We start from the raw sequence: 24,942 nt of genomic DNA, 5'->3' as shown, positions 1-24,942 counted from the left end.
CGCACATGTAACTATTCCAGGGACAATGGCCGCCCGCACAGGGACACTTTTCCATGTCTGGTGGGAGGGGGGGGGGGGGCTTCCCCTCCCTTTTCCAGCCTGAACCCACCCCCCCTTCCAGACACCCTCCAATCACAGCCGGGACGGAGTTTAAAATAAGCCCCCCGAGAAGAGGCTGAGAGGGGGGCGGCCAGCTGCCCCCCTGCCCCTCCTCCCCCCTCACACCTCTCCCTATCAGCCCAGAGTCTGGAGAAAAGAGGTTTGTGGACTGAAGGGTCCAGTTAAGGTCGTTGCTAATGCTTATGTACCGTTTTAAAGCATGTCTCTCTCCATGTCGTCCAGTGCCTTATGAACAGCCTTGCTCTTGGGGTTTGTTTTGGTCTTCTTAACTGACACTCTCAGTGGGGTGGGTCCTTCCTTCAGGCCTGACAGCTGGGGTTCGGTGTTGCTGTGCGTTTCTCTTTTTCCTGACCGGGGGGAAGGTGACTGGGAAGGGCATGCTCACGTTGTCCAGCCGATCCAATCTCTTGGCTTCTGGCTTGGTGTGACACAGGGCCAGATACTTTGGTGGCGAGGAATTCAGGACACCAAGATGTTTTTGTGTGTGTGTGTTCACATTCCCCCTCCACCATACCGAGGCACCTGCTTCGGCGAGGGTCAGAGGTCACAGAGGAGTTCCCGGGGGAAACACACAGTGGATTCCAAGAGAGGGGGGGGGCTGACTATTCTGGCCCTGAAAGCCAATTCCAACAGGGGTACGGGATAACAAATCCAGACGTTTTACAGCCCTGCCTAGGATTACAGGGACTAGGACACAGCCGTAGATCATGTAGAAGTCACTTCTATGTTTGAACAAGCCCTCAGGGTATGAAAGCCAGTTTAAACAACCAAGCTTGCTCATGTCCAAACCCTGCTCTCATCCCTTTTTGCACATAAAAATAAAAAAAACTCATCCTAAAGCCAAACTAAAGAGTAGAGGGCCTTACCCTGTTGACCTTCTGCAGGCTGGTGGTGGGCAGGGCTGCCAGGGTCCTGTAGTCGAGCTTGAGAGGCCCTGAGCTCAGGCTCTGAGGAGAGAGCAGAGCACCAGGGTGAGACTCACACCCACCTGGAGACCGTCACCTACTCAGAGACACGTCTCTGTGTCAACCATCAACATGGAGGCGGACAAGCACTGAAGCCCCATGCATTCACAGACAACACAAACACTTCCTGTGCGTTAGCTCCTGAGGGGCAGGCAGCTGGCCCCGCCCGGTCCCAGGCTCGCCCCCGGAGAGGGGCTGGGGAGGGGGGGAGGTCTCACCTCGGTCTCCTCTTCTAGCAGACGTGTTGCCTCCTCTCGCTCCAAACGCATGCGCTCCTTCACCACGGAAGAGGGGGGAGGAGGAGGAGGAGGAGGGAGGACACCCAGCCACACACACACACACACACAATGAGGATGCAAAGTGAAAAGAAAAGTGGAAGGATGAAGGGATGCGCAGAGAGTCAAATGAACGGTGAAAAGGACAAGAAGAAGATGGAGGGATGGGATGAAGGGATATGGAATGGTGGATCCAAACACGTTGTGGAAGAAGGGAGGGGAGGACAAGGAAAGAGGGGCAGAGAGAAGAGAGAGGATAGAACCCACACGCGTTAGAAAGGGCTCCGGTCTGGGACGCGGTGACAGAAAAAAACCCAGCATGCGAGCTCAAAAGGACTTCACTATACGAGGCCATTAAGCAGAGGAGGAGCTACGTAAGCCATCTTTAACAGAGGAAGAAGAACCGGAATCCGGCTACTTCCTGCGCAGGCCGCTGACCTGACACAGGGGTTTCCCGTCGCCACTCACCACTTTCTCCATTTCCTCTCTCTCCCACTGGGACGTCTCCCTCACCATCTCCGACTCCTGCACGACACACACACACGTTCTCTTTATCCTACACATTCCCGACAGAAGTTGTGTGGAAAAACGTGTGATTTAGTTAGAGTGAGGTAAATGTGCGTCTGTGGTCCATGCGTGTGGGATTCGAACCTTCTGCAGGATCTCCAGCTCCTCTGGGCTCAGGTCTCGGTCAATCGATGAGATGCTCTCCATGCTGTTTTTGCGGACGATGTTCCCGGCAAACGGGTTGGCGATGATTCCAGGTGAAGCCTAAACACAGAAACGTACGTGTCCATGTCAGGCCAACAACCATGGTTACCGTGGCACGAAGATTTTTTGCATCTATTTATCCATCAGTCCATCTGCCCACCCAGGCATACATTCGGCCCTGTATGCCCACATCCCTCCGTCCAGCTCACCTCTATGGTGGCGGCGTTGCCGGGGTCGAAGCCGTCACACACCAGCATGAGCAGGGTGTCTCCCACGGCGCGGAGCACGCGCACCGCCTCCGTGTGGGTCATCCCCAGCAGGCTGTGGTTGCTCACCTCCAGGATGCGCATGCCCACCTGCAGACGGCCGTCCCTCGCCGCCGCCCCGCTCGAGCTCACCTGCAGGGGGCGGAAGAACGTCAAGTCCTCGAAATGATGACGGCCAATTCATGGTTTAGGTATATAGAAGATTCATAAAATTCTTTCTCAGATAAAATAAGTTGTGGTAACCAGATAATAAATCAATGAAATTAATCCATCTATATTGACATAGCATGTGACGGAGGTGAGGCACCTTGGAGATGAAGATGCCCTCGTCAGTGGGGTCAAAGGGGTTGCCAGCGTGGCCCTTGGCACCTCCACGGATACTGATGCCCAGCTTCTCTCCTGGCTGCTTCTGGATGACTATTTCCTGAGATGGACACACACACACACACACAGGTCAGACACAATATACCGTAGTAAAAAACAAGTGTGTGTAGGCTGTGTGTGTGTGTATTAGAGAGCGTGTGTGTGTGTTTACCTGCATCCCTGGCGGCGAGGGGTCCCTGCGCACCAGCATGCGGATCTCCTGCTTATTGGACAGCAGAGCTCTGACAGCTTCCTGGTGGGTGGCGTGTCGCAGGTCGATGTTGTTGACCTCCAGGATACGATCTCCAACACGCAGGCCGCTCTGACATGCCAGGCCATGCGGAATCACCTGACACGGACAGAACACGCCAGGAGAGACAGAGAGTAAAAGAAAAGGGAGAGGGGGATGAGAGAAGAGATTAGACAAGATGGATACGAGAGCGAGAGCTAGATTTAAGGATGAGCAGATGGGCCAGAAACAGAGGAGGCATCCTGGAGCTGCACCTTAGAGATGAACACCCCCGGCTCACTGATGCCAAACGGGTGACTGGCGTGGTCGCTGCCTCCCACAATGCTCAGCCCCAGAGGGCCCCCTGCCTTCACCAACATCACTTCCTATGGAGAGAGGAATACCACAACTAAGGTACAGTATAAGCACCATTGCTCCAAAGTATGGAAAAAAAGGAAGGCTAGGGGTGAGGGCTAAAACAAACAACATTCAAATCTATTAAACATGCCACAGGTCAGGTCTACCACAGGCCTAGCCTACTGGACAGTACTGTAGCTCTCCAGGAACAGGGTGGGAGAGCCTAGCTCTGCTGTATCTGACAGCCCTCATACCGTGCACCATCTTCTCTGGAGCTGGACAGCGTTGGAGGAGAGGACCAGATGAAGACTGATTACAACTGGAGCTTCAAAGCCACAGCTCACACAGGTGTCTCCCCCCCCCCCCATAATAACCAATAACCTATTCACCGACTGTACCATCACCTTCCCACAAGTCCTGACCCTCATCCTCCCCACCTCGATAGAGAACTCGTCCCTCCCATCCAGCCTCACCTCGATGGGGTACTCATCCTCCAGCGGCTGGCTCAGGTGGTTCCCGTGGGGGGAGAGGCGCTCGTCGGTGGGGTCCTCCTGGTCGGGGGAGTCGGAGGGCTCTGGAGGTGGAGGGGAGTGTGCACGGGCACGGGACTGGCCCGGGGAGCCCCCCGGGGCCGCCTGGTCCCGCTCCACCAGGAGGGCGATGGTGGGGGAGGTGCCGGTAAGCAGCGCTACTGCCTGGTCATGTCTGGCCTCTGTCATGTCTACACCGTTGATCTGCACCGACAGCAAAACCAACCCGGGAATCAGTCCTACTGGCCAATATGCACTCGGCTGAACGAGCCCACATTCATTCGGACTGGCCACTCAGGAGCAGCCGGCACAAATGCATGCTGGGTAATAATCAGGACGAAATGTGAGTTGTCACAATAACTTCTAGGATTCACAGCTAAAACGAGAGAAAAAAAAAGTTTTTTCTTGATGCAAATACTTCAAAATATATTTGAAACATCTCACTTAACACTTTATAAAGTTTGTGGGGGGTGCTATTAGTGTGATATTAAGGAGAGAGCCGGCACCCATAGAGGAAGAACAGGCAGAAAGAGAGCGAGCAGGGAAAGGGGGAAAGGACAGTGGGAGGAGCTAAGAGCTGCCATACGAGCGCCAAGCTAGTGGGTCTGTGTGGAAGCTGAGGCAAGCCGCACGTGATTGAAACCCTCGCCCACATCACTGGATCAGCGTGTTCCCTGCCATCTCCTCAGTAGATAGATGTGTGTCTCTCGTCGCCTTTGCTCACTTAAGACACACAGCAGCATCGTTCTGATGGCCAAAGAGGGCCTGGTCTCGAGTCAGCAGAGGAGAGCAGAGGACTAACCTTCTCCTTGAGGTATTGCCAAAACATATTTTTGTTTTTGGTTAGCTTAGCATACACTAAATGTTACTAATAGGGCAGTCCGTGCATTTGAGTGATGCTCAAGAGTCTAGCTGACTTATTAAAGACCTGAGGGAGACATACAGAGGCCAACACTGACACGTCAGTACCGGCTCTTACCATTGGCTGATTAGATGCTGCTGCGTCTGCTGCCATGGTAATACATGCAGTTACCATGACAGTAGGCACAGAGGCTTCGTTCACACACACCCCCCCCCTCCCCAACCAACACCACACCCATCACCAAGCAGGCAAGGAGATGGTTTTTGCATTAGTGGCCATGCAGAGACAGAGAGAAGGGGGGGGGGGGAGATAGGGAGAGAGAGTGCGTGAGACACATTTGAGGGAGCAGAAAGAGAGATTTCACTCCCTGGTTTCCCTCAGGAGAAGAGGAGGAGGAGAAGAGAGAAGGTTATGATTCAGAGAGCAGGCCACATGTCACAAGACAGGAATGGCTGGGTACAGTACAGAACACAGGTCAACACAGTCGGAGATGCACCCCCCCCAGAATCAATGCAGATGTGAATAAATCATGGGGAATTCATGGAACAATCATGGTACCATGCTACACGCAGGCTAGGCCCGAACAAGCAAGGCTAGGTTAGGCCATGCCATGCAATGCAATGCCATGCCATGCCATGCCAGGTTCATCAACCCAATGCAACCATGTCTGCAGACACTTAATTTAACAGAACACATCAACTATGCAGTGGTTGCATTCTGACTGTATGTAGACATGTTTATAGAGTATACCCAGCTAGAGAGAGATAGAGTCAGATCAGCATAGAGACCATGCAGGGGCATACAGGGCGTTCTTAGTATCCTGAGCCGAGGTGCTGCTAGTCTCCACAGAGAATCACCTACACTAACGGGCTCCCCGCGTTAACCTACTTCAGCAGCAGAGGAACAGTGAGAGGAGAGAGAGAGAGAGAGAGGTTCATCTGTAGCTGAGGATAGTGAGAGGAGAGGAGGGAGAGAGAGGTTCATCTGTAGCTGAGGACGGTGAGAGGAGAGGAGGGAGAGAGAGGTTCATCTGTAGCTGAGGACGGTGAGAGGAGAGGAGGGAGGGAGAGAGGTTCATCTGTCTCTGGCAGCTGAGGACAGGAGGGAGAGAGAGGTTCATCTGTAGCTGAGGACAGTGAGAGGAGAGGAGGGAGAGAGAGGTTCATCTGTAGCTGAGGATAGTGAGAGGAGAGGAGGGAGAGAGAGGTTCATCTGTAGCTGAGGATAGTGAGAGGAGAGGAGGGAGAGAGAGGTTCATCTGTAGCTGAGGACAGTGAGAGGAGAGGAGGGAGAGAGAGGTTCATCTGTAGCTGAGGATAGTGAGAGGGGAGAGAGGTTAATCTGTCTCTGGCAGTTGAGGACAGTGTGTTGCCCTGTCTGAGTGTCACACGACGGCAGCACACTGCTGGGGCTCTGTTTGAGACTCGAGAACACATCACACTTCCATTTTGTGATGGAATATGACGGGACAGGCGCTAAACGAGTGCTTCCAACACAGATGCGACCGATCCCGTTATATCAGGTCAGTGATCTTTCCCCCGGAGGAGAGTATGGAAGGCAGCATCTGTGTGGATGTCAAACAGGGCCATCAGCCTCGAGCCAGATGAGAGGAAGGGATGAGAGAAGTGATGGAGGGATGGGGAGGTGTGGAGGCGTTACTCACCGAGAGGACCCGGTCTCCCACTCGCAGCGTGCTGTCTCTGTGGGCGGCTCCGCCCTCGGCGATGCGGGAGATGTAGATAGCCTGGGCGAGAGAGGGAGGAGAGGGAGAGGGAGGAGAGAGAGATGAGAGAGGGAGGAGAGAGAGAGAGGATAGACAGAGGAGAAGGAGGAGAGAGATGGAGGAGAGAGAGAGATGGAGGAGAGAGAGAGATGGAGAGAGAGGAGATGGAGGAGAGAAAGAGGAGAAAGAGAGAGAGAGAAAGAGAGAGATGGAGGAGAGAGAGAAAGAACAGACCACATTGAGCAGAGGCAGCAGCGCAGAGGCAGCAGCAGTTTAACACTGTAGCTAAACACTGCGGTCCAAGTATGGTGGGATGGGATCAGGGAGAATCTGGGGTACTGGCTGTTTATACACACTTTACATTAAGTCACCGGTGTATTTTAAATGATCCATCTAGAGAATTGGGGTTAGATGATATTCAAGTCTTCCTAGTCTAACCTTCAGTCTTTTTTGGGAAGCTTTCTCATCTAAGGGGAAACTGACAGGAGAGTGCGGAAACAGGCTGCAATTCCAGGCTGAAAACCATGCCAGCCAGTAAAGTGTGAGTGAGTGTGTGAGTGTGAATGGGGGTTGCCAGAGGGTCAGTAGGGGACCATATCCCATGATGATGACCTCACACAGTCTAAATATAAGCCTCATTCAGTCACTAACCGCAGCTTAATACCTAGCTAGAGATCTCTGAGAAGAACTTTTGAACTGTCAGCAAAATGGCTCGACCTTTTTCCCCCTCTAACGTCAATGACTAACTCAGCCACTCCAATTAACACACAGCACCACTAATGTCACTCCAGGCAGAATCTAAACCACTGCTAAGCTGTACAGTGTCATAGAGCAGAACAGAGCCAAACTAGGGTGACCTCATGGCCACGTGTCCTTACACCTGCCTAGCATGGAGTCCCATCTAGCCTGCAAGGACATCAATACAACCACCCTGATCTGGGCTTTACACCTACACCGTCCATGAATACAATGTCAAATGTACTCAATATCCATGCTTACAATCAGAGATCATTCCAACAGGTAAAGAAACCACAGAGACCAGCTAAGACTTACAGTAAACTTAAAGTTCTTCAGTATTCCAGGTATGTTTGTGTGAGTACCCTCTCTCCTCCTGTCCTTCTCAGGCTTTCTGAACGGTGTGTGTGAGTGAGAGTGGTGTTGCATGAGGCCAGCCAATGATGTGGCCCAAAAATACAATCACCCTCACTCACCACCCCCCCCCGCCCCGTCACCAACAAACGATCAGGTGTCAAGGCTTGCTATTCATATCTGTCTCCCTGGCGATGGTTATAAACGCTGTGGTTTTTAAAGATCCCATCAGGGGGGTGAAGATACTACCTGGGGGACTTGCTGATCACAAAAGAGGAGCGTTAACCACCTCACTCACACTGCAAACGGTCATCCTCAACCAGGTCTACAACCTACGAACCCTGTGCCTGTCTCAACTGATGGATTCTCAATAGACGCCTCATGCCTCATGCGGGACAACCTGACACCATGCATGGTATTCCACCGAGGGCCTGGCCTATGAAATATTCATCCCAGGGATCTGCAGGAGCCCCAACGCCTCACCCATGTGCCGGCTACTGCACACACACACGCGCCGTGTGTGGCTGCTAGCTGGTGGAACACGTCTGTGTGTGTGTGTTCTAGTTGTACTTCAGTTTTACACTGAGAGAAGGCACGTGTGGGATCTCCACCTGTGTGTGTGTGTGTGTGTGTGTGTCTCTCACCGTGTCACCCGTCCGGAAGGCGGTGGATCCCTTCCCCCCGGCTATGCTGAAGCCCAGGCCCTTGTCGTTGCGGACCAGGCAGGTGGAGAGGCGGTGGCGGGGGGCGGGAGGGCTTGCGTCCATGAGGAAGGGCAGGCCGCTGCTGCGCCGCTCCCGGGGGAAGTAGTCGTCCTCGGGCCGCAGGGGCGTGGTGGTGATGGCGTTCTCCGGCTCCACCATGCGCTCCCGCACCACCGTCATGGAGACGGAGGAGCCCGAGCTGCGGAGGGCCTCGACCGCCGTGTGGTGCTCCGCCCCGTGGAGGTCCACGCCGTTCACCTGGAGGAGGGAGACAGGGAGAGACCGAGAAGGCGACAGGAAGTCAGAAACTCGAGAGGTCCGCGTTTGGGGGCGTTGGGCCGAGAGATGAAGCACGAGTGCGTGACACACACCTCCAGGAGTTTGTCCCCGACCTTGACCCCGGCCCTGGCTGCAGGTCCGTCCTCAGACACCCTGGAGATGAAGATCCCCTGCACACACACAGACCCCCCCCGCGCATGGGTCAACCTCCCCTAGCAACTGTTCCATGTAGTATATGAGGGTACATGAGGGCAGAGTACACACTGGGAGGCCCCTCCTCCTCGCTCCTCCTACCTCGTCGTCTCCCTTGTAGGGCGTGGAGCCCCTCCCTCCGGCTATGCTGATGCCCAGGCCCCCTGTCTGGCGCAGGATGGTCAGGGTGTGCTGCAGGGGGGGGGGGGGGACACGGAGGGGGTAGGGTCAGCTTCTCTGGGAGTGAGTGTGTGTGTGGGGGGGGACGGGGGATGGGACTTTAAACAGCCCTGCCCTCAGGCCCGGGGGAAGGAGGGCTCACAACCCCAGTGCATCCACTAACCATCGTTAACCACCTGATAGTGGGGATGTGGGAGAGACTTATGGTGACTTGGTGGACGGATATACAGTTAGGTCCATAAATATTTGGACATTGACACAATTTTCATCATTTTGTCTCTGTATACCACCACAATGGATTTGAAATGAAACAATCAAGATGTGCTTTAAGTGCAGACTTTCAGCTTTAATTTCAGGGTATTTACATCCAAATCAGGTGAACGCTGTAGGAATTACAACACATTTTATATGTGCCCCCCCCTTTTTAAGGGACCAAAAATAATTGGACAAACTAACATAATCATAAATCTAATTGTCACTTTTAATACTTCGTTGCAAATCCTTTGCAGTCAATGACGGCCTGAAGTCTGGAACCCATAGACATCAAAAGACGCTGGGTTTCGTCCCTGGTGATGCTCTGCCAGGCCTCTACTGCAACTGTCTTCAGTTCCTGCTTGTTCTTGGGGCATTTTCCCTTCAGTTTTGTCTTTAGCAAGTGAAATGCATGCTCAATTGGATTTAGGTCAGGTGATTGACTTGGCCATTGCAGAACATTCCACTTCTTTGCCTTAAAAAACTCTTTGGTTGCTTTCGCAGTATGCTTCGGGTCATTGTCCATCTGCACTGTGAAGCGCCGTCCTATGAGTTCTGAAGCATTTGGCTGAATCTGAGCAGATAATATTGCCAGAAACACTTCAGAATTCATCCTACTGCTTTTGTCAGCAGTCACATCATCGATAAATACAAGGGAACCAGTTCCATTGGCAGCCATACATGCCCACGCCATAACACTACCTCCACCATGCTTCACTGATGAGGTGGTATGCTTTGGATCATGAGCAGTTCCTTCCCTTCTCCATACTCTTCTCTTCCCATCATTCTGGTACAAGTTGATCTTGGTCTCATCTGTCCATAGGATGTTGTTCCAGAACTGTACAGGGTCTTTTAGATGTTTTTTGGCAAACTCTAATCTGGTCTTCCTGTTTTTGAGACTCACCAATGGTTTACATCTTGTGGTGAACCCTCTGTATTTACTCTGGTGAAGTCTTCTCTTAATTTTTGACTTTGACACAGATACGCCTACCTCCTGGAGAGTGTTCTTGATCTGGCCAACTGTTGTGAAGGGGTTTTTCTTCACCAGGGAAAGAATTCTTCTGTCATCCACCACAGTTGTTTTCCGTGGTCTTCCGGGTCTTTTGGTGTTGCTGAGCTCACCAGTGCGTTCTTTCTTTTTAAGAATGTACCAAACAGTTGATTTGGCCGCACCTAATGTTTTTGCTATCTCTCTGATAGGTTTGTTTTGATTTTTCAGCCTAACGATGGCTTGCTTCACTGATGGTGACAGCTCTTTGGACTTCATATTGAGAGTTGACAGCAACAGATTCCAAACACAAATACCATACTTGAAATGAACTCTAGACCTTTTATCTGCTCCTTGTCAATGAAATAACGAACTCCCATGAGGGAATAACATACACCTGGCCATGGAACAGCTGAGCAGCCAATTGTCCAATTACTTTTGGTCCCTTAAAAAGGGGGGGGGCACATATAAAATGTATTGTAATTCCTACACCGTTCACCTGATTTGGATGTAAATACCCTGAAATTAAAGCTGAAAGTCTGCACTTAAAGCACATCTTGATTGTTTCATTTCAAATCCATTGTGGTGGTATACAGAGCCAAAATGATGAAAATTTTGTCAATGTCCAAATATTTATGGACCTAACTGTATGTGTGTGTGTGGGTGTGTGTGTGTGGGTGGGTGGGTGTGTGTGTGTGGGGGGGGACTGATCCGTTGCTGTACATGTGTGGTTTCATGAGCCTCGTTGTGTGAGGGAAGTGAACCCCCCTGCTCCCCCTCACGACTGGCCAATCAGAGGAGAATCACACCAGACAGACCAGGCGAAGGACAGACTGACACAGACAGAAAGACAGACAGACGGGGGCCACACAGATCTCCAGGCTAATCTCAACTCAAGTGGGGCATGTTCGCCACACCGTGTTGACATTAGCCCAGGTACATGAAGGGGGAAACGATGATGAAACAAACGACATCATACATTTATTACAAACGGGTCAGACACAGCTGCGTTGAGTGGAGAGATGGGTCTGCAACACAACGGGTCACGGGACTATGACGACACGGGCACAACAAGAGGGGTAAGACAACATAGAACATCTTAACACGTACGTGTGTGTGTGTGTGTGTCAGACCAGATGTGTGAATGCAGTAAGCGCAAGCCATGCAGAGAGTGGGAGAAAGTGGGGATGAGGGTGAAAGATGAGTGGGGGAGTGAGGGAAGAGGAGAGAAGTGCGGGGTGTCTGGGCGCGGGAGGCGGAGGGTGGGAGAAGGCCGAGGTGGTCTCTGTCCGTGTGAAAGTGAGGTTCTGCTCGCTTGCCTCTGTGACACGGTCATCCAACAGATGGTGGCACTAACGTGTCGTACGCACGCCGTCAAGCATCGCTAACCATTCCTTGGGCGTCCTCAGTAGAGTTGCATCCCCCCCCCCCCCCCCACACACACACACACACACACACACAGCCCTCTCGCATTTTAGGGCCTCCACAAGCACAGGCCAGAGGGGCTACACTGGTCCCAAGTAGGTGACAGTGGGTGCTAAGGACAAAACATCCATGAAATGTGTGTACATCAAAACGCGGACATATACAATTCATCGTGAATACAGATACAAAAAGCTAAACATCTTGCTAATCAGATGCTCACAGAAAGGGTTTTGCTAGTTTTGCTTCAACACATAGAATCTGACTTTCAAACTCCTCTTGTTGGCTTGACCCTGCAAGGTTGGGAGGGGGGGGGAGGGGAGGGGGGTCTGAGTGAACCCCACCCCCACTCCTCCTCCTGCCCATCAAAGCCCAAACCTGTCCAGCCACTCCCGGCCACACAGCCTGAACAGGGGAATGAAGAGGAGGCAGAGAAAGGGAGGAAGACAAAGGGTGGAAGAGAAGAAAGACGAGTTCTAGCTTGGAAGAACCTGTTGATGGGTCGAATGACCTGACGGTGTTGTCGCTAGCAGCCCTGGAAGGACAGTTAGACCCAGCTACCTCAAGAGAAAATTCCATCTTGGGGGCGGGGGGAGGGAAATGTTATTCACGAACGACTACATCTTTTATATAACCTCCACCCACCATTTCCATTTCCAGTGTATAATTAGACTATGACGTATGAGATGAATTGTTACGCTAGCGCCGCTACAGCATCGCCCCCTACAGGTTCTCTCACGCTAGTGCTCCAAGGGTGAGTTGAGATGAGCATTTCCCTGGCAATTGGCTTGGATTAATCATGGATTTTGGTGAGTTGTTGTTTTGGGGTTGGTGTCGTTGTTGTTTTCCCCCCCTCAGAGAGCAGGTGAGAGAGTGGGTGATGAGTGAATGAGTGGGGGAAAGAGAGAGGGGGAGAGTGGATGGGAAAGAGAGTAGGTACAGACCTCTTCCTCCTCAATTCGAGCAGGCTCAATCAGCAGATTATTGACTTGATCAAATGACACCCCCTGTTAGGACAGGAACCAGCGAGAAGCATGCAGATTAGTGAGGCCAAAATAACAAATATGCACTCGCATCCTCCAACCCAAAAAAAAAAGAAAAAAAAAAAAGGATAAATTAAAACATTATACAACTCACACACTTCAAATAACGATACCACACACACACACACCTCACGGTCTCACTGCCACTTGCGTGTCCATATTTGACATCTAGTGTATAATTAAATTTGGGTCCATCTCCACCAGGGGTTTACGGTGTGTGGATTTGGGGTCTTCAATTTGTGGTCCAAAGTGAACCAGGACAGCAGGCCCACGCTCACACATCCACCCCCAGACACCAGAAGCAGAAGCAGGCAGAGGTAAAATCTCGAGACCCAGGATGAGAGCAGCTACAGGCCCCACAGGGACACCAGCTTGAGGGCAAAGAGGGGAGAGTGGGGGTGAAGCAGGGGTGGGGGGGGAAGCAGCAGCTACTAAACCAAAGTACCCTCCACCCTCAGTTGTTCCCTCCACCCTCAGTTGTTCCCTCCACCCTCAGATGTTCCCTCCACCCTCAGATGTTCCCTCCACCCTCAGATGTTCCCTCCACCCTCAGATGTTCCCTCCACCCTCAGTTGTTCCCTCCACCCTCAGTTGTTCCCTCCACCCTCAGTTGTAAAATCATCACAAACATGATTTTGCTTATACGATTATGCTAGTATACACGTGTACAGCAGAATAATTTGATTTCAAAGTACCCTTTCACCAATTACTGTAGAAACACATATATTTGAAGCAAATAGTTTTAAAGAAAATCATCCAACTGCCATTACAGTAGAGCACACCCAACATCTACAAAATTGCGAATTACGTCAAATGACATCAGTCACGTCATATAAAACCTTGCGTCCATAAACCATTTGAAAATCAGCTGTGGTGGTTCCAATCATGTGGATCTAATCCCGTCCATCAGCTACGTCACTACATGATGAAGCTACGTCACTACATGATGAAGCTACGTCACTACATGATGAAGCTACGTCACTACATGATGAAGCTACGTCACTACATGATGAAGCTACGTCACTACATGATGAAGCCCCCCCCCCAGGTCTCGATGTTTCACACTGAGCGGCTCTGCCCCCCAAAACACTGGGTTGGTTTGTGGACACACAAACACACACTCTCTCTCTCACACACACACACAAACACATCCATCAGTCTGTGTGTTAGTTAGCAGTTGTCAGATGATCGCCAACATGATTTCCACTATCATTCCAGATTAAAAGGTGCTCAATTTAACAAAAAGCAGTTTACATCAACCACAGCGTTCACACGTTCATCCTTTGTGTCTCTCTCTAATACACACACTCTCACGAGGGCAGGTAGAGGGAAACTTCATTAACAAATTAAAAACGGGAGACAGCAAACTATGTGGTAAGAAGCAGAGTACTGGAATGGACAGAGGTGTGGTAGGGGCGGGGCTACATCCCCACAGTGGGAGGGGCCAGCATTGGAATCGGGGGCGGGGATCTGTCATTTGACATAGGAAATAGGTATTCTCTTATTGGTCCAGATGAGCCAAGGACTGTAAGAATTATGAGTCACCCAATAACGGAACATACTTCTGACCTGTACTGACCTGTGTGTAATTGTAAGTTAACTACAACTTTAGTGTACCATTCTCAGTGAAATAATGATATATGGTCTGGCCTTCATTAAAACGTGGTTGGGAAAGGGAGAGGAGGGAGGAACGCATGTGGTGTTGGTGGAGGGAGGGAGGGAGGGAAGGAGGGAAGAGGGAGGAAAAGGGGGAGGAAGGGAGGGAGGTATGGGGGAAGGTAGCAAGCCTGCAGTCCTTTGAGGCTGGAAGCCAGGGAAGGAGATGGTGTGCAGATGAGTGGGTGTAAGAACTCCAAACTGCCACCAGGGGGCGTTGTGCTCTGAGGAGACTCTCCAGTAGGGTAGCGTGAATATTCTCACATGAATACTTGATAGGGTTTGGAAGGGCTGTAGATCATTCATGACTCGTATTCATTATTGGTCAGTGATTCAAGACTTCTCGTCACTGCAAGTGCAATCCCATGACAACTCCCGGTAGAACATTCCTGCAGTGCCAACAATCATTTTCTTTCTTTCTCCTCTCTGGCAAAAAGGTTGAATTTGCACAGCACTGCATGCGATGGCATCCCCCCTGACATCCACGTGCTGTGAGAAGTCCAAACCGAGTGCAGGTTGCAGAGGGACAGAGAGATAGGTAGGTGGCTTCTATGCATCTGGGTGTCTCTAGGCTGCATAGAGGCAGTGGGGGCGGGACAGGCTCCAGGCTCTGGGCCCCAGGCGAAAAAGCTCAGCGTGTGACAGGAAAGACCTGCTGTATCATGTGTCTGTGCATTTGTACGTGTAAAAAAAAAAAAAAAACACCCAAACAACCCCCCCCCCCCACCCCACCCCCACCCCTCCCTCCCCCCCCTTTACCTTAACAGGCTGCAGGGAGGAGTTGCCCTGTAGGTGGCGGCTGTTCTCCAGCTCTGCCATCTCTACCCTGTGGTGGCGCTGAGGGGTGACATTACACTCTTCCTCCGCCTCTTCATCTTCCTCTTCCTCCTCCTCCTCCTCTTCCTCCTCCGCGGGGGCCCGTGTGGGGGGGGGGCGGCCCTCGGGGGTGAAGCCCTGGAGCAGTGCAGCCACCGCCTCAGGCCGGGGCAGCTTGGTGATCTTGAAGTGCTTCTTGTAGTGCGGCGTGTCCTTCCTGATGAGCCGCTGCTTCTCCGAGGAGAGTGCCGCCCGCCGCCCCTCCCGCTCCTCCTCGTCCTCGCTGCGCTCGCCGTCCTGCTCGCCGTCCTCCTCGCCGCCGCCGCCGCGGATGATGGGCTCCTCCGCAAAGTGCACCGTGGGCTGGGGGGGGGGGGGGTTGCAGGAAAGGAACAGCCGAGTGTAAGAGTAACAGCCAAGCAATGAGTGTAACAAACAGAACAGTCCATAGCGTGAGTGCGCCGAGTAGGTTGGATTGGAATGGGAGGGTTTTGATGACCTCACCTCGATGTATTCGACCTCCATTTCATCCAGGTCCTCCTCCTCTCGGCCCCGGACCTCCACAAGCTCCTCCCCCATGGGGATCAGGCCCCGCCTCTCCTCGTGGGAGTTGGCCGATGCCGTGCTGTTGGACGCCTGGGAGTCGTGGCTCTGATTGGAAAGACCGCTCAGTCGCTTCTCCTGCAAACGACAATCGCACGAGGCGTGAGGATGTGTCTGTGAGAGGCTGTGTGTGTGCGTGCGAGTTTGTGTGAACGTGTGTGTTTAACCTCTGCTCCTGGAGAGTCCAGTTCTCCATCAGGCCTGGCAGAGTAGACCTCGTTCCTCCTCTCCTCTATCACCTTCTTCATCACCTTCAGCTCACTGGGGTGGGGCGTGGCCCTGCGCTGTAGACCCTGGGATGATGAACACACACACACACACACACACACACACAAAGATAGTCAGTTAAACATGCATGCGTAAATCACCAAGTCAGACACAAAGCAAAGGCCCTGAGGGAATCAGGTAAGTACTTACAGTACAAGCCAAGTACTAACTACTGCATTGCATGTAGATAGACACACATAAAACACTGATCTACTGACAGCTAAGAGTCACTGTAGCGCTCTCTATGTAATCATCCCGAGGGCATTTTTCCTTTCATTTCTATTCCATTCTGAAAGAAACGGCTTCTAGTTAAATTCCAATGATGATTTCCCTTACAGCGGCTGAATTCCAGCACTCCTCAACAACATTTTGATTTCCTTTCCCTCATCCTCTGTGAGCCACTTCAGTTGAGGAGACTTGTGTGCATGTTTCCTAGGAGACTCCCGGCATGTTTCCTAGGAGACTCGTGTGCATGTTTCCCAGGAGACTCGTGTGCATGTTTCCTAGGAGACTCGTGTGCATGTTTCCTAGGAGACTCGTGTGCATGTTTCCAAGGAGACTCGTGCGTAGGTTTCCTAGGAGACTCGTGTGCAGGTTTCCAAGGAGACTCGTGCGTAGGTTTCCTAGGAGACTCGTGCGTAGGTTTCCTAGGAGACTCGTGCGTAGGTTTCCTAGGAGACTCGTGCGTAGGTTTCCTAGGAGACTCGTGCGTAGGTTTCCTAGGAGACTCGTGTGCAGGTTTCCCCAGGTAGACGGGCATCTCACTCACCCTGCGCTCGGCCGCTGCCTCGTCGTCCTCCTCCTCGCCCTTGGTCTCGTCCTGGAACTGGATGACGGACACACGGTTGAGGTTGCTGTCGGTCCAGCTGTCGTCCACGCTGTTCTGGAGCAGGTTCTCTGGAGCACAGACAGGGCACACAGTCACACTCAGCACAGGGCCACTTCCTGCTCCAACACAGAGGAACGTGTGATGAGGATGAAGATGACGCAGGTGAAGAATATGTGGTGATGGTGGTGATGATGACGAAGGGAAAGATGATGGCTATGGAGATGGCTGATGAATATGAAAGGTGAGGGTGCTGGTGGAGGGTCAGGGTGCCGAGGAGGACTCACCCAGGCTAGGAGAGGGCTGCTGGGGCAGCAGGTAGCAGGTCAGCACCTTCTCCCCTGTCCTCTCGTCGTCCTCGGTCTGGAACTTGAGCATGGGCTGAGACTGGTTCTCTGCTAGCCACATGGCCTTCAGGTTGAGGTTGGCCAGGGCGAATGGAAGGTTCTGGAGTCTGGGGGAAGGGGGGGGGGGGGTTTAGACCAGCAGGTGAAACAAAGAGGGACAGAAAACAGTCGAAGATAAAGGCTGAAAAAACCTTTATATAAATATCTTTGTCCCTGACCAAAAGGAACTGACCTTCAAATTAATATAAAAGAATTAACATCAACTAATCTAAACAACCTTTAAGCCAACCTAAGAGGTTCAATGAAGGCTAGACTGGAGCTCGGTGAGGCAGGATGTGAGGGCGGTCTGGAGCATCAGGCGGAGGTTACCTGTTCCCCGCCACATCCAGCACGTGCAGCTCCGTGGCGTCGGCCAGCTCGGCGGGCAGCCTGGTCAGACGGTTGTCCCTGAGGGAGAGCACGTTGAGGCTGGCCAGGCCGCCCAGCTCGCTGGGCACGCTGCCCAGGCGGTTCCGGTCCACGTTCAGGTTGGTCAGCTTCTTCAGCTTGCCCAGCGAGCGAGGCAGAGTCTGCGAGGGCGGAGAGAGAAGGGAAAGAAAGGGAAAGAGGGAAGGCCAGAAAGAAAGGGGAAGAGAGGGAGACGGAGGAAGAAGGAGGTGGTGTTTACACAAACACATACTCTCCAACGTGGTTCAAAGATGTCAGTGAAGGATGTTCTTGTGTTGGTGACGGCCTGTGGGCTCTGGAGGTCCGGGTTGTGTGGCGTAGCGTACGTACCTGTAAGAGGTTCTCAGTCAGCACCAGCTCTGTCAGGTTCTCACACTCCCCTATGGAGTCACTGAGGTGCGTGAGGCGGTTCTGGTCCACTTTCAGGATAGACAGCTGCTTCAGACTGCCTGAGGACAGAAACCCAAAGGGACTCAGTTCACTGACAACAGCCCACTATTACAGTCCCATCAGTCCCACTCACTCTCCACAGTGCTCTCCACTCTGGAGAGATCACTGATCTGATAGAGTAGGATGGTAAAAGCTGGGTAACGAAGCCTTCATTTCAGCCTATCCAACAGTGTTAGATTAGTGATAACCAGTGTTAGATTAGTGACAACCTTAAGCACGGTTTCAAGTTTAGGAGAATTTGAACCGAGACTGAGTAGGGCACAACCTTGCCCTCTTCATGAGTGCCAGGCCCTGCGTTCCCAGTAGAGGGCAGTGTTGTTGCATGGAAACCCAGAGGGGTATCCCCTGTCCCCAGTCACAATGGGACAGCCCATGGGCTTCCTACAGACACGACACCTGGACAAAGCAGCTCAAACGGCCTGCTTTACACCCACAATGAGGTGACATGATGATTAAGTTGACAAGGCTCCACACAATAGGACAGATTCCATCGTCCTCCCCTCACCCCCCTCCACTCCAACCCCTCCCTCCACTCCAACCCCTCCCTCCCTCCGCTCCAACCCCTCCCTCCCAACCCCTCCCTCCCTCCACTCCAACCCCTCCTTCCCAACCCCTCCCTCCGCTCCAACCCCTCCCTCCCTCCCTCCACTCCAACCCCTCCCTCCCTCCGCTCCAACCCCTCCCTCCCTCCCTCCTCACCTATTCCATCAGGGACTATCTCCAGCAGGTTCTGTGTGAGCAGCAGGTCAGTGAGGGCCAACAGACCACTGAGCTCTGAGGGCAGCTCCTCCAGCCGGTTCTCAGAGATGTCCAGACACACCAGCCTCCGCAGGTTCCCCAGCTCCTACACACACACACACACACACACACATCAGTATCCCAGTTGTGTAGGTGTAATGGGTTGAACCAGGTGACAGGTATGAAGACGGCTGCCACTCACTGGTGGTAGAGAGGACAGCTGGTTGCGATCCAGCCACAGCTCCCTCAGGTTAGGGAGAGCACCAAGAGTGTCCGGCTGAGAGAGAGACAGAGGAAGAGACAGAGAGAGAGGGATGAGAGAGAGAGGGATGAGAGAGAGATCAGAGAGAGAGAGAGATGGAAAAGAGAGAAATGGAGGAAGAAAAAAAATCATAAGCTAAGAAAACAGAGGGCATGTCTGTTATCTTGACACTGTTGTCTTAAATGAAGACAGGTGATTAGGTTTAGTGAGCCAAGTTGGAGCGCAAACACGCTGCATATAGGCCGTTTCAGATCCACCTTTGGGGAAATGGGGGTTGCTGCCAAGATAAACACACAAACATAAATCCTACGCTCCAATTACAGTTTCCCTCTCCGCTACCAGGCAGACTGGGGGAGAGCAGGTAGACAGGCCTCAAGTGTGACAGGCAGACTGGGGGAGAGCAGGCAGACAGGGGGAGAGCAGGCAGACAGGCCTCAAGTGTGACAGGCAGACTGGGGGAGAGCAGGCAGACAGGCCTCAAGTGTGACAGGCAGACTGGGGGAGAGCAGGCAGACAGGCCTCAAGTGTGACAGACAGACAGACAGACAGACAGGCCTCAAGTGTGACAGACAGACAGACAGACAGGCCTCAAGTGTGACAGGCAGACTGGGGGAGAGCAGGCAGATAGGCCTCAAGTGTGACAGACAGACAGACAGACAGACAGACAGGCCTCAAGTGTGACAGGCAGACAGGCCTCAAGTGTGACAGGCAGACTGGGGGAGAGCAGGCAGATAGGCCTCAAGTGTGACAGACACAGACAGACAGGCAGACAGGCCTCAAGTGTGACAGACAGACAGACAGGCAGACAGGCCTCAAGTGTGACAGGCAGACAGGCCTCAAGTGTGACAGACAGACAGACAGGCAGACAGGCCTCAAGTGTGACAGGTAGACTGGGGGAGAGCAGGCAGACAGGCCTCAAGTGTGACAGACAGACAGACAGGCCTCAAGTGTGACAGACGGACAGACAGGCAGACAGGCCTCAAGTGTGACAGGCAGACAGGCCTTGGCGTACGACAGCCAGGCAGGTAGATCAGCAGGCAGGTATGGTTACAGAATGACCTCACCTGTGTGCTCTGCCTCCACCCAGCTCAGATCAAAAGGCACACAACACACACAGGCGTTCCCATGCAGACATCCTGACTGGAGGGAAAATATAGCACCCCAGGCCCAAACATAGCTCATTACAAGAGCTCCATCAGGGGACTGTGGGCCACGTCAGCTGTGTTAGTTAGGTTACGTGTGTTTAAGGGCTGTGGGCTGGATGAACAACAGAAATGTCAAGTATGTCATTTTGTGGGGTAAACAAGGGTCTGTGTACTTGAGTGGGCTGGAACCATGATTGGAGAGTGAATGTGTCCAACTCATTGCTAATCCCAAGTATAACGTCTGTTTGTGCACAGAAGTGAGTCTCACCAGCACTTCCAGTTCGTTCTTCCCCAGGTCCAGCTGTTCCAGTTTGACCAAGAAAGACAGCGATCTGAACGGGGGAAAGAACAATCAGTCACACAACACCCGGTTCAGACCACGACCAGACCAGACCACAAGAATGTTACAACAGAGAGCACAGGTGCTTTTGAAGTCGGGACTAGAGATGCAGAGGATTCCGGCCTCATCCATCATGCAGTGTGTCTGTGTGACAGTGAGGTCAAGGGCTGGGGCGTCTGGGCCAGCCTGGCAGCCAACACATCACAACCCTGCCTCTCCTACTCGGCCTGCAGTCTAGGACAGCCAGTCGAAACACTTAACGCTGTTTGCTAACAGACTACATCTCTATTCATGAGCAAAATGCATTAGCAGCTCTGAGGCTCTATGTATATAGATATAGAGAGAGACATGCTAATAGATCATATCCTGGCTACAGCTGTGTGGTGCTGCGGCGGTGATTAGGTATTTAACAAGCAGGTAGCGCCTCAGGCTGCTATGGAGGATGGGAGGCTGCAGATGGAGCGGCTGTACCCAGGGGAGGGGGCACTTACGTGGGCAGGGACTTGAGCAGGTTCTCCCTGAGCTCGAGCGTCACCAGGTTGGCCAGGCTGTGGAAGAGAAGGAGGAGAGCAGGGGTGGAGGAGGAGGAGGAGGAGAGCAGGGGTGGAGGAGGAGAGCAGGGGTGGAGGAGGAGGAGGAGGAGAGCAGGGGTGGAGGAGGAGAGCAGGGGTGGAGGAGGAGGAGGAGGAGAGCAGGGGTGGAGGAGGAGAGCAGGGGTGGAGGAGGAGGAGGAGGAGAGCAGGGGTGGAGGAGGAGGAGGAGGAGGAGGAGAGCAGGGGTGGAGGAGGAGGAGGAGGAGAGCAGGGGTGGAGGAGGAGAGCAGGGGTGGAGGAGGAGGAGGAGGAGAGCAGGGGTGGAGGAGGAGGAGGAGGAGGAGGAGAGCAGGGGTGGAGGAGGAGGAGAGCAGGGGTGGAGGAGGAGGAGAGCAGGGGTGGAGGAGGAGGAGAGCAGGGGTGGAGGAGGAGGAGAGCAGGGGTGGAGGAGGAGGAGAGCAGGGGTGGAGGAGGAGGAGAGCAGGGGTGGAGGAGGAGGAGAGCAGGGGTGGAGGAGGAGGAGAGCAGGGGTGGAGGAGGAGGAGGAGGAGAGCAGGGGTGGAGGAGGAGGAGGAGAGCAGGGGTGGAGGAGGAGGAGAGCAGGGGTGGAGGAGGAGAGCAGGGGTGGAGGAGGAGGAGGAGAGCAGGGGTGGAGGAGGAGGAGGAGGAGAGCAGGGGTGGAGGAGGAGAGCAGGGGTGGAGGAGGAGGAGGAGGAGAGCAGGGGTGGAGGAGGAGGAGGAGGAGAGCAGGGGTGGAGGAGGAGGAGAGCAGGGGTGGAGGAGGAGGAGAGCAGGGGTGGAGGAGGAGGAGAGCAGGGGTGGAGGAGGAGGAGGAGAGCAGGGGTGGAGGAGGAGGAGAGCAGGGGTGGAGGAGGAGAGCAGGGGTGGAGGAGGAGGAGAGCAGGGGTGGAGGAGGAGGAGAGCAGGGGTGGAGGAGGAGGAGAGCAGGGGTGGAGGAGGAGGAGGAGGAGAGCAGGGGTGGAGGAGGAGGAGGAGAGCAGGGGTGGAGGAGGAGGAGAGCAGGGGTGGAGGAGGAGAGCAGGGGTGGAGGAGGAGGAGGAGAGCAGGGGTGGAGGAGGAGGAGGAGAGCAGGGGTGGAGGAGGAGGAGGAGAGCAGGGGTGGAGGAGGAGGAGGAGGAGAGCAGGGGTGGAGGAGGAGGAGGATTGCCGTAGGAGGTGAAGGCAGAGGAGGATGACAGAGAGGGGGAGGAGAGTGGTTAGTGAGTCAGATGAGTCTGGAGGTCTGTTGGACCGGGTTGACTTGGCAGGGTGGGGGTGATCCATCTGGTCATGCCTAACAGTGCCCCCCCCACCCAGTCTGGAGGCCCCTCCTGGAGGGAGGGGAGGGTGGGGGTTGATGGCTGTGAGTGTGTGTTTGTGAATACGTACTTCCCGATGTCGTTGGGCAGTGCCAGCAGTGACACGTCGTTGAGTGCCAGGTGAGCCAGCGCTCGGAGCTGGGTGAAGCCGTCGGGTAACCTGACAGGGAAGAGGGGGGGACGACTCAGAGCAACAACCAAAGAAATGTACAGACATGCGCTGTGTTGCTGCATGAGAGTGAAACGCAATCGACTCCTTTACTTTCCCCTCTGGGGCAATTTGGTTGAACCCAAACATGTGTTTGTGAGTGTTAAGGTGGAGAGAGATGGAGGCTACCACCAACCTGGAGAGGGGGTTTCCACTGAAGTCTGCGATCTCCAACGCCTTGCAAAACTTAATGCTCTCTGGGATCTCAGGAATGTCTGCAGACAGGAAAACGTTGGGGGGGGGGGGGGGGGGCACAGTCAGCGAGATTGAGGTGTGTGTGATTGGTTATGAGAGGGGGGGCTCACATTCTATAGAGCAAATTATTTCAGTTTCCCTTGGAATTTTTACCAGATGGCAGAGAAACTGAATGAAATGAGAGAGACAGAGAGAGAGACAGAGAGAAAGAGACAGAGAAACAGAGAGAGAGAGAGACAGAGAGAGAGAGACAGAGAGAGAAAGAGAGATGGGGAAGAGGAAAAGAAGGAAGAGAAAACCTCACATTAAGCTCCAGTTCCACACGCTGGTACAGGTCTGTGTATCGTGCTAGCTACCTGAAAGTCCGTCTGGCTACTGAGGCTAGTAAAAACACCAGGCCGCTAGCCTGGACAGCTCACGCCAACAGCTCTCCAGTTCCATCCCTGAAACAACTATCCACGAGCCCCTTCCTGCCAGCGTGATCACATGATATCTGCGAGGCCCAAGGACAGCGAGAGGACGCCTGCTACCTAGAGAGGCAGAACGCCCTGCAGAGCGGGTCTATGTAGGCCAGCCACACTGGAGATGGTGTCGTGGATGTACACATCAGTGATCCATTATTTGATACAGGGGAAGGATATTGAGGATTGATTAACCAGGGCCGCTTTATTATGATCCTGGATCACTTTCCCTGCCTCCCTCCCTCCCTCCCTCCCTCGGCTGAATGGGTAAGGAGGGAGTCAGGTGTCTGAGCGGTGAGGGAATCGGGCTAGTAATCCAAAGGTTGCCAGTTCGATTCCCGGTCATGCCAACTGACGTTGTGTCCTTGGGCAAGGCACTTCACCCTACTTGCCTCGGGGGGAATGTCTCTGTACTTACTGTAAGTCGCTCTGGATAAGCGTCTGCTAAATGACTAAATGTAAATGTAAGGAAGTGAGTGTCCCCTTTCCTCTGAGGTTTTTCTGCTCTGGGTCTTTCTGTCTCTCTAAGCTGAAACTTCAGTTCCTGGAGCATGCCAACACAGCGTTATCTGTTTACGACCTGCCTTTAAAGTAAGTGTGTGTTAACGGCCTGGCGTCAACACATGCATGGGTGGGTGGGAAAACAGGTAGTCTTTGACCAGGACCAACTTCTGTGTGTGTGTGTGCGTGTGTGCGTACCGTTTCTGGATATGTCCAGCTCCACCAGCTGCATGAAGTTGGCCACCTCAGGAGGAAGCCTCTGGATCTCATTGTCGCTCAGACCAAGCTTCCTCAGGTTCAGGAGTCTGAAGAAAGGCTGTGAACACACACACAAACACAACGTTAATGAGGAGGACACTAACACAATTGTATTCGATCACCAGGGTAGACAGTCTCTTCCCAAACAGATATTCCATCAACATGGAAAACCCCTTATCACCATGGCAACTACCGCCAAACAAAGCAGATTTCGATTGGCCGAGCCTCAACTGCCAAGAACCCTCACAACAGACTGGTTGTTGGAGGGACGGCGTTCAGCACATTCCTCCAGCAGCAGAGGGACCAGCCTGGTCTCTGTAACTCACAGACAGGCAGACAGAGACAGACAGGCAGGCAGGCAAACAGATTCCTGCAGACTTGGAAACCTTTCTGTCTGCCCCGTCGTGACCTGGTTCCAATCATATACTGATGACAGCGTTGTGGAGAAGAGCACTGGGTGACAGGAGATGACCTGGACCTGAGGTTTAAACCAGGCCTGTACATAGGAGGGGGGTCCAGACAGGCTTGGAGCCTTTAGCCAAACTATACTCAACTCAAGTCAAAGTCAGGAAACTCTGGGAGGTTTGGAATCGTAACATGATTAGGTGGTAAATCCTGGCAATGGCAAACAGGTTCCTACCGATCAAAACATGTGTTGTGCAACTCTGATGCACCCGTTCTCTCTCTCTTTTCTCAGAATCGTACCAAGTTAATTGAGGTCTGCTCTGTGTGTTCTGTAATGTTGCTGCTAGACAACAGAGGAAAGGAGAAACACACACACAATGCAAGCCATGACAGCTCTATGCTGCCTGAGTGTAGAACGCTCCACTTTGTGTTCCTCTGTGACAGATATTTCCTGTTCAAAAGCAAAAGTGTGTATGTGTGTGTGTGTGTTGAGTTTGGCTGGGAACTCGCAAGTAGAACATAGCTTCAGTCTCTCACCAGCCTACTGTAGCAGAAGATAAGGCAAGGCTAGCAGCTGGAAAAGAGGGGGAGGGAGAGATGGATGACAAGAGGGAG

General features: G+C 53.1%; 1 protein-coding gene across 15 annotated transcripts in view; it reads right to left on the bottom strand.

Moving 5' to 3' along the window:
- The window catches only part of scrib (scribble planar cell polarity protein), a 59,410-nt gene that overhangs the window by 14,580 nt on the left and 19,888 nt on the right, over nucleotides 1-24,942 (bottom strand). For 12 of the 15 annotated variants that reach the window (XM_062479107.1, XM_062479111.1, XM_062479109.1 and 9 more), the window contains 28 exons: nucleotides 23,863-23,980; nucleotides 22,644-22,722; nucleotides 22,370-22,459; nucleotides 20,939-20,995; nucleotides 20,376-20,439; nucleotides 18,903-18,977; nucleotides 18,662-18,806; nucleotides 17,843-17,961; nucleotides 17,435-17,634; nucleotides 17,006-17,172; nucleotides 16,662-16,789; nucleotides 15,793-15,918; nucleotides 15,527-15,703; nucleotides 14,966-15,385; nucleotides 12,452-12,514; nucleotides 8,768-8,857; nucleotides 8,566-8,643; nucleotides 8,135-8,452; nucleotides 6,342-6,422; nucleotides 3,760-4,020; nucleotides 3,205-3,315; nucleotides 2,873-3,049; nucleotides 2,645-2,761; nucleotides 2,281-2,469; nucleotides 2,012-2,131; nucleotides 1,829-1,885; nucleotides 1,304-1,360; nucleotides 987-1,067 (listed from right to left, as the gene is read on the bottom strand). In XM_062479107.1, coding sequence (XP_062335091.1) covers nucleotides 987-1,067; nucleotides 1,304-1,360; nucleotides 1,829-1,885; nucleotides 2,012-2,131; nucleotides 2,281-2,469; nucleotides 2,645-2,761; nucleotides 2,873-3,049; nucleotides 3,205-3,315; nucleotides 3,760-4,020; nucleotides 6,342-6,422; nucleotides 8,135-8,452; nucleotides 8,566-8,643; nucleotides 8,768-8,857; nucleotides 12,452-12,514; nucleotides 14,966-15,385; nucleotides 15,527-15,703; nucleotides 15,793-15,918; nucleotides 16,662-16,789; nucleotides 17,006-17,172; nucleotides 17,435-17,634; nucleotides 17,843-17,961; nucleotides 18,662-18,806; nucleotides 18,903-18,977; nucleotides 20,376-20,439; nucleotides 20,939-20,995; nucleotides 22,370-22,459; nucleotides 22,644-22,722; nucleotides 23,863-23,980 — 3,765 coding nt within the window. The remainder of the gene's footprint in view (nucleotides 1-986; nucleotides 1,068-1,303; nucleotides 1,361-1,828; nucleotides 1,886-2,011; nucleotides 2,132-2,280; nucleotides 2,470-2,644; nucleotides 2,762-2,872; nucleotides 3,050-3,204; nucleotides 3,316-3,759; nucleotides 4,021-6,341; nucleotides 6,423-8,134; nucleotides 8,453-8,565; nucleotides 8,644-8,767; nucleotides 8,858-12,451; nucleotides 12,515-14,965; nucleotides 15,386-15,526; nucleotides 15,704-15,792; nucleotides 15,919-16,661; nucleotides 16,790-17,005; nucleotides 17,173-17,434; nucleotides 17,635-17,842; nucleotides 17,962-18,661; nucleotides 18,807-18,902; nucleotides 18,978-20,375; nucleotides 20,440-20,938; nucleotides 20,996-22,369; nucleotides 22,460-22,643; nucleotides 22,723-23,862; nucleotides 23,981-24,942) is intronic. The other 3 variants (XM_062479102.1, XM_062479116.1, XM_062479104.1) reach the window with 2 other exon arrangements.

This window comes from Osmerus eperlanus, chromosome 15, assembly GCF_963692335.1.
Source record: "Osmerus eperlanus chromosome 15, fOsmEpe2.1, whole genome shotgun sequence".
In the NCBI taxonomy this organism is placed as follows: Eukaryota; Metazoa; Chordata; class Actinopteri; order Osmeriformes; family Osmeridae; genus Osmerus; species Osmerus eperlanus.
The sequence above is the reverse complement of the archived record's forward strand: the minus strand, read 5'-3'. Positions and strand labels throughout refer to the sequence as shown.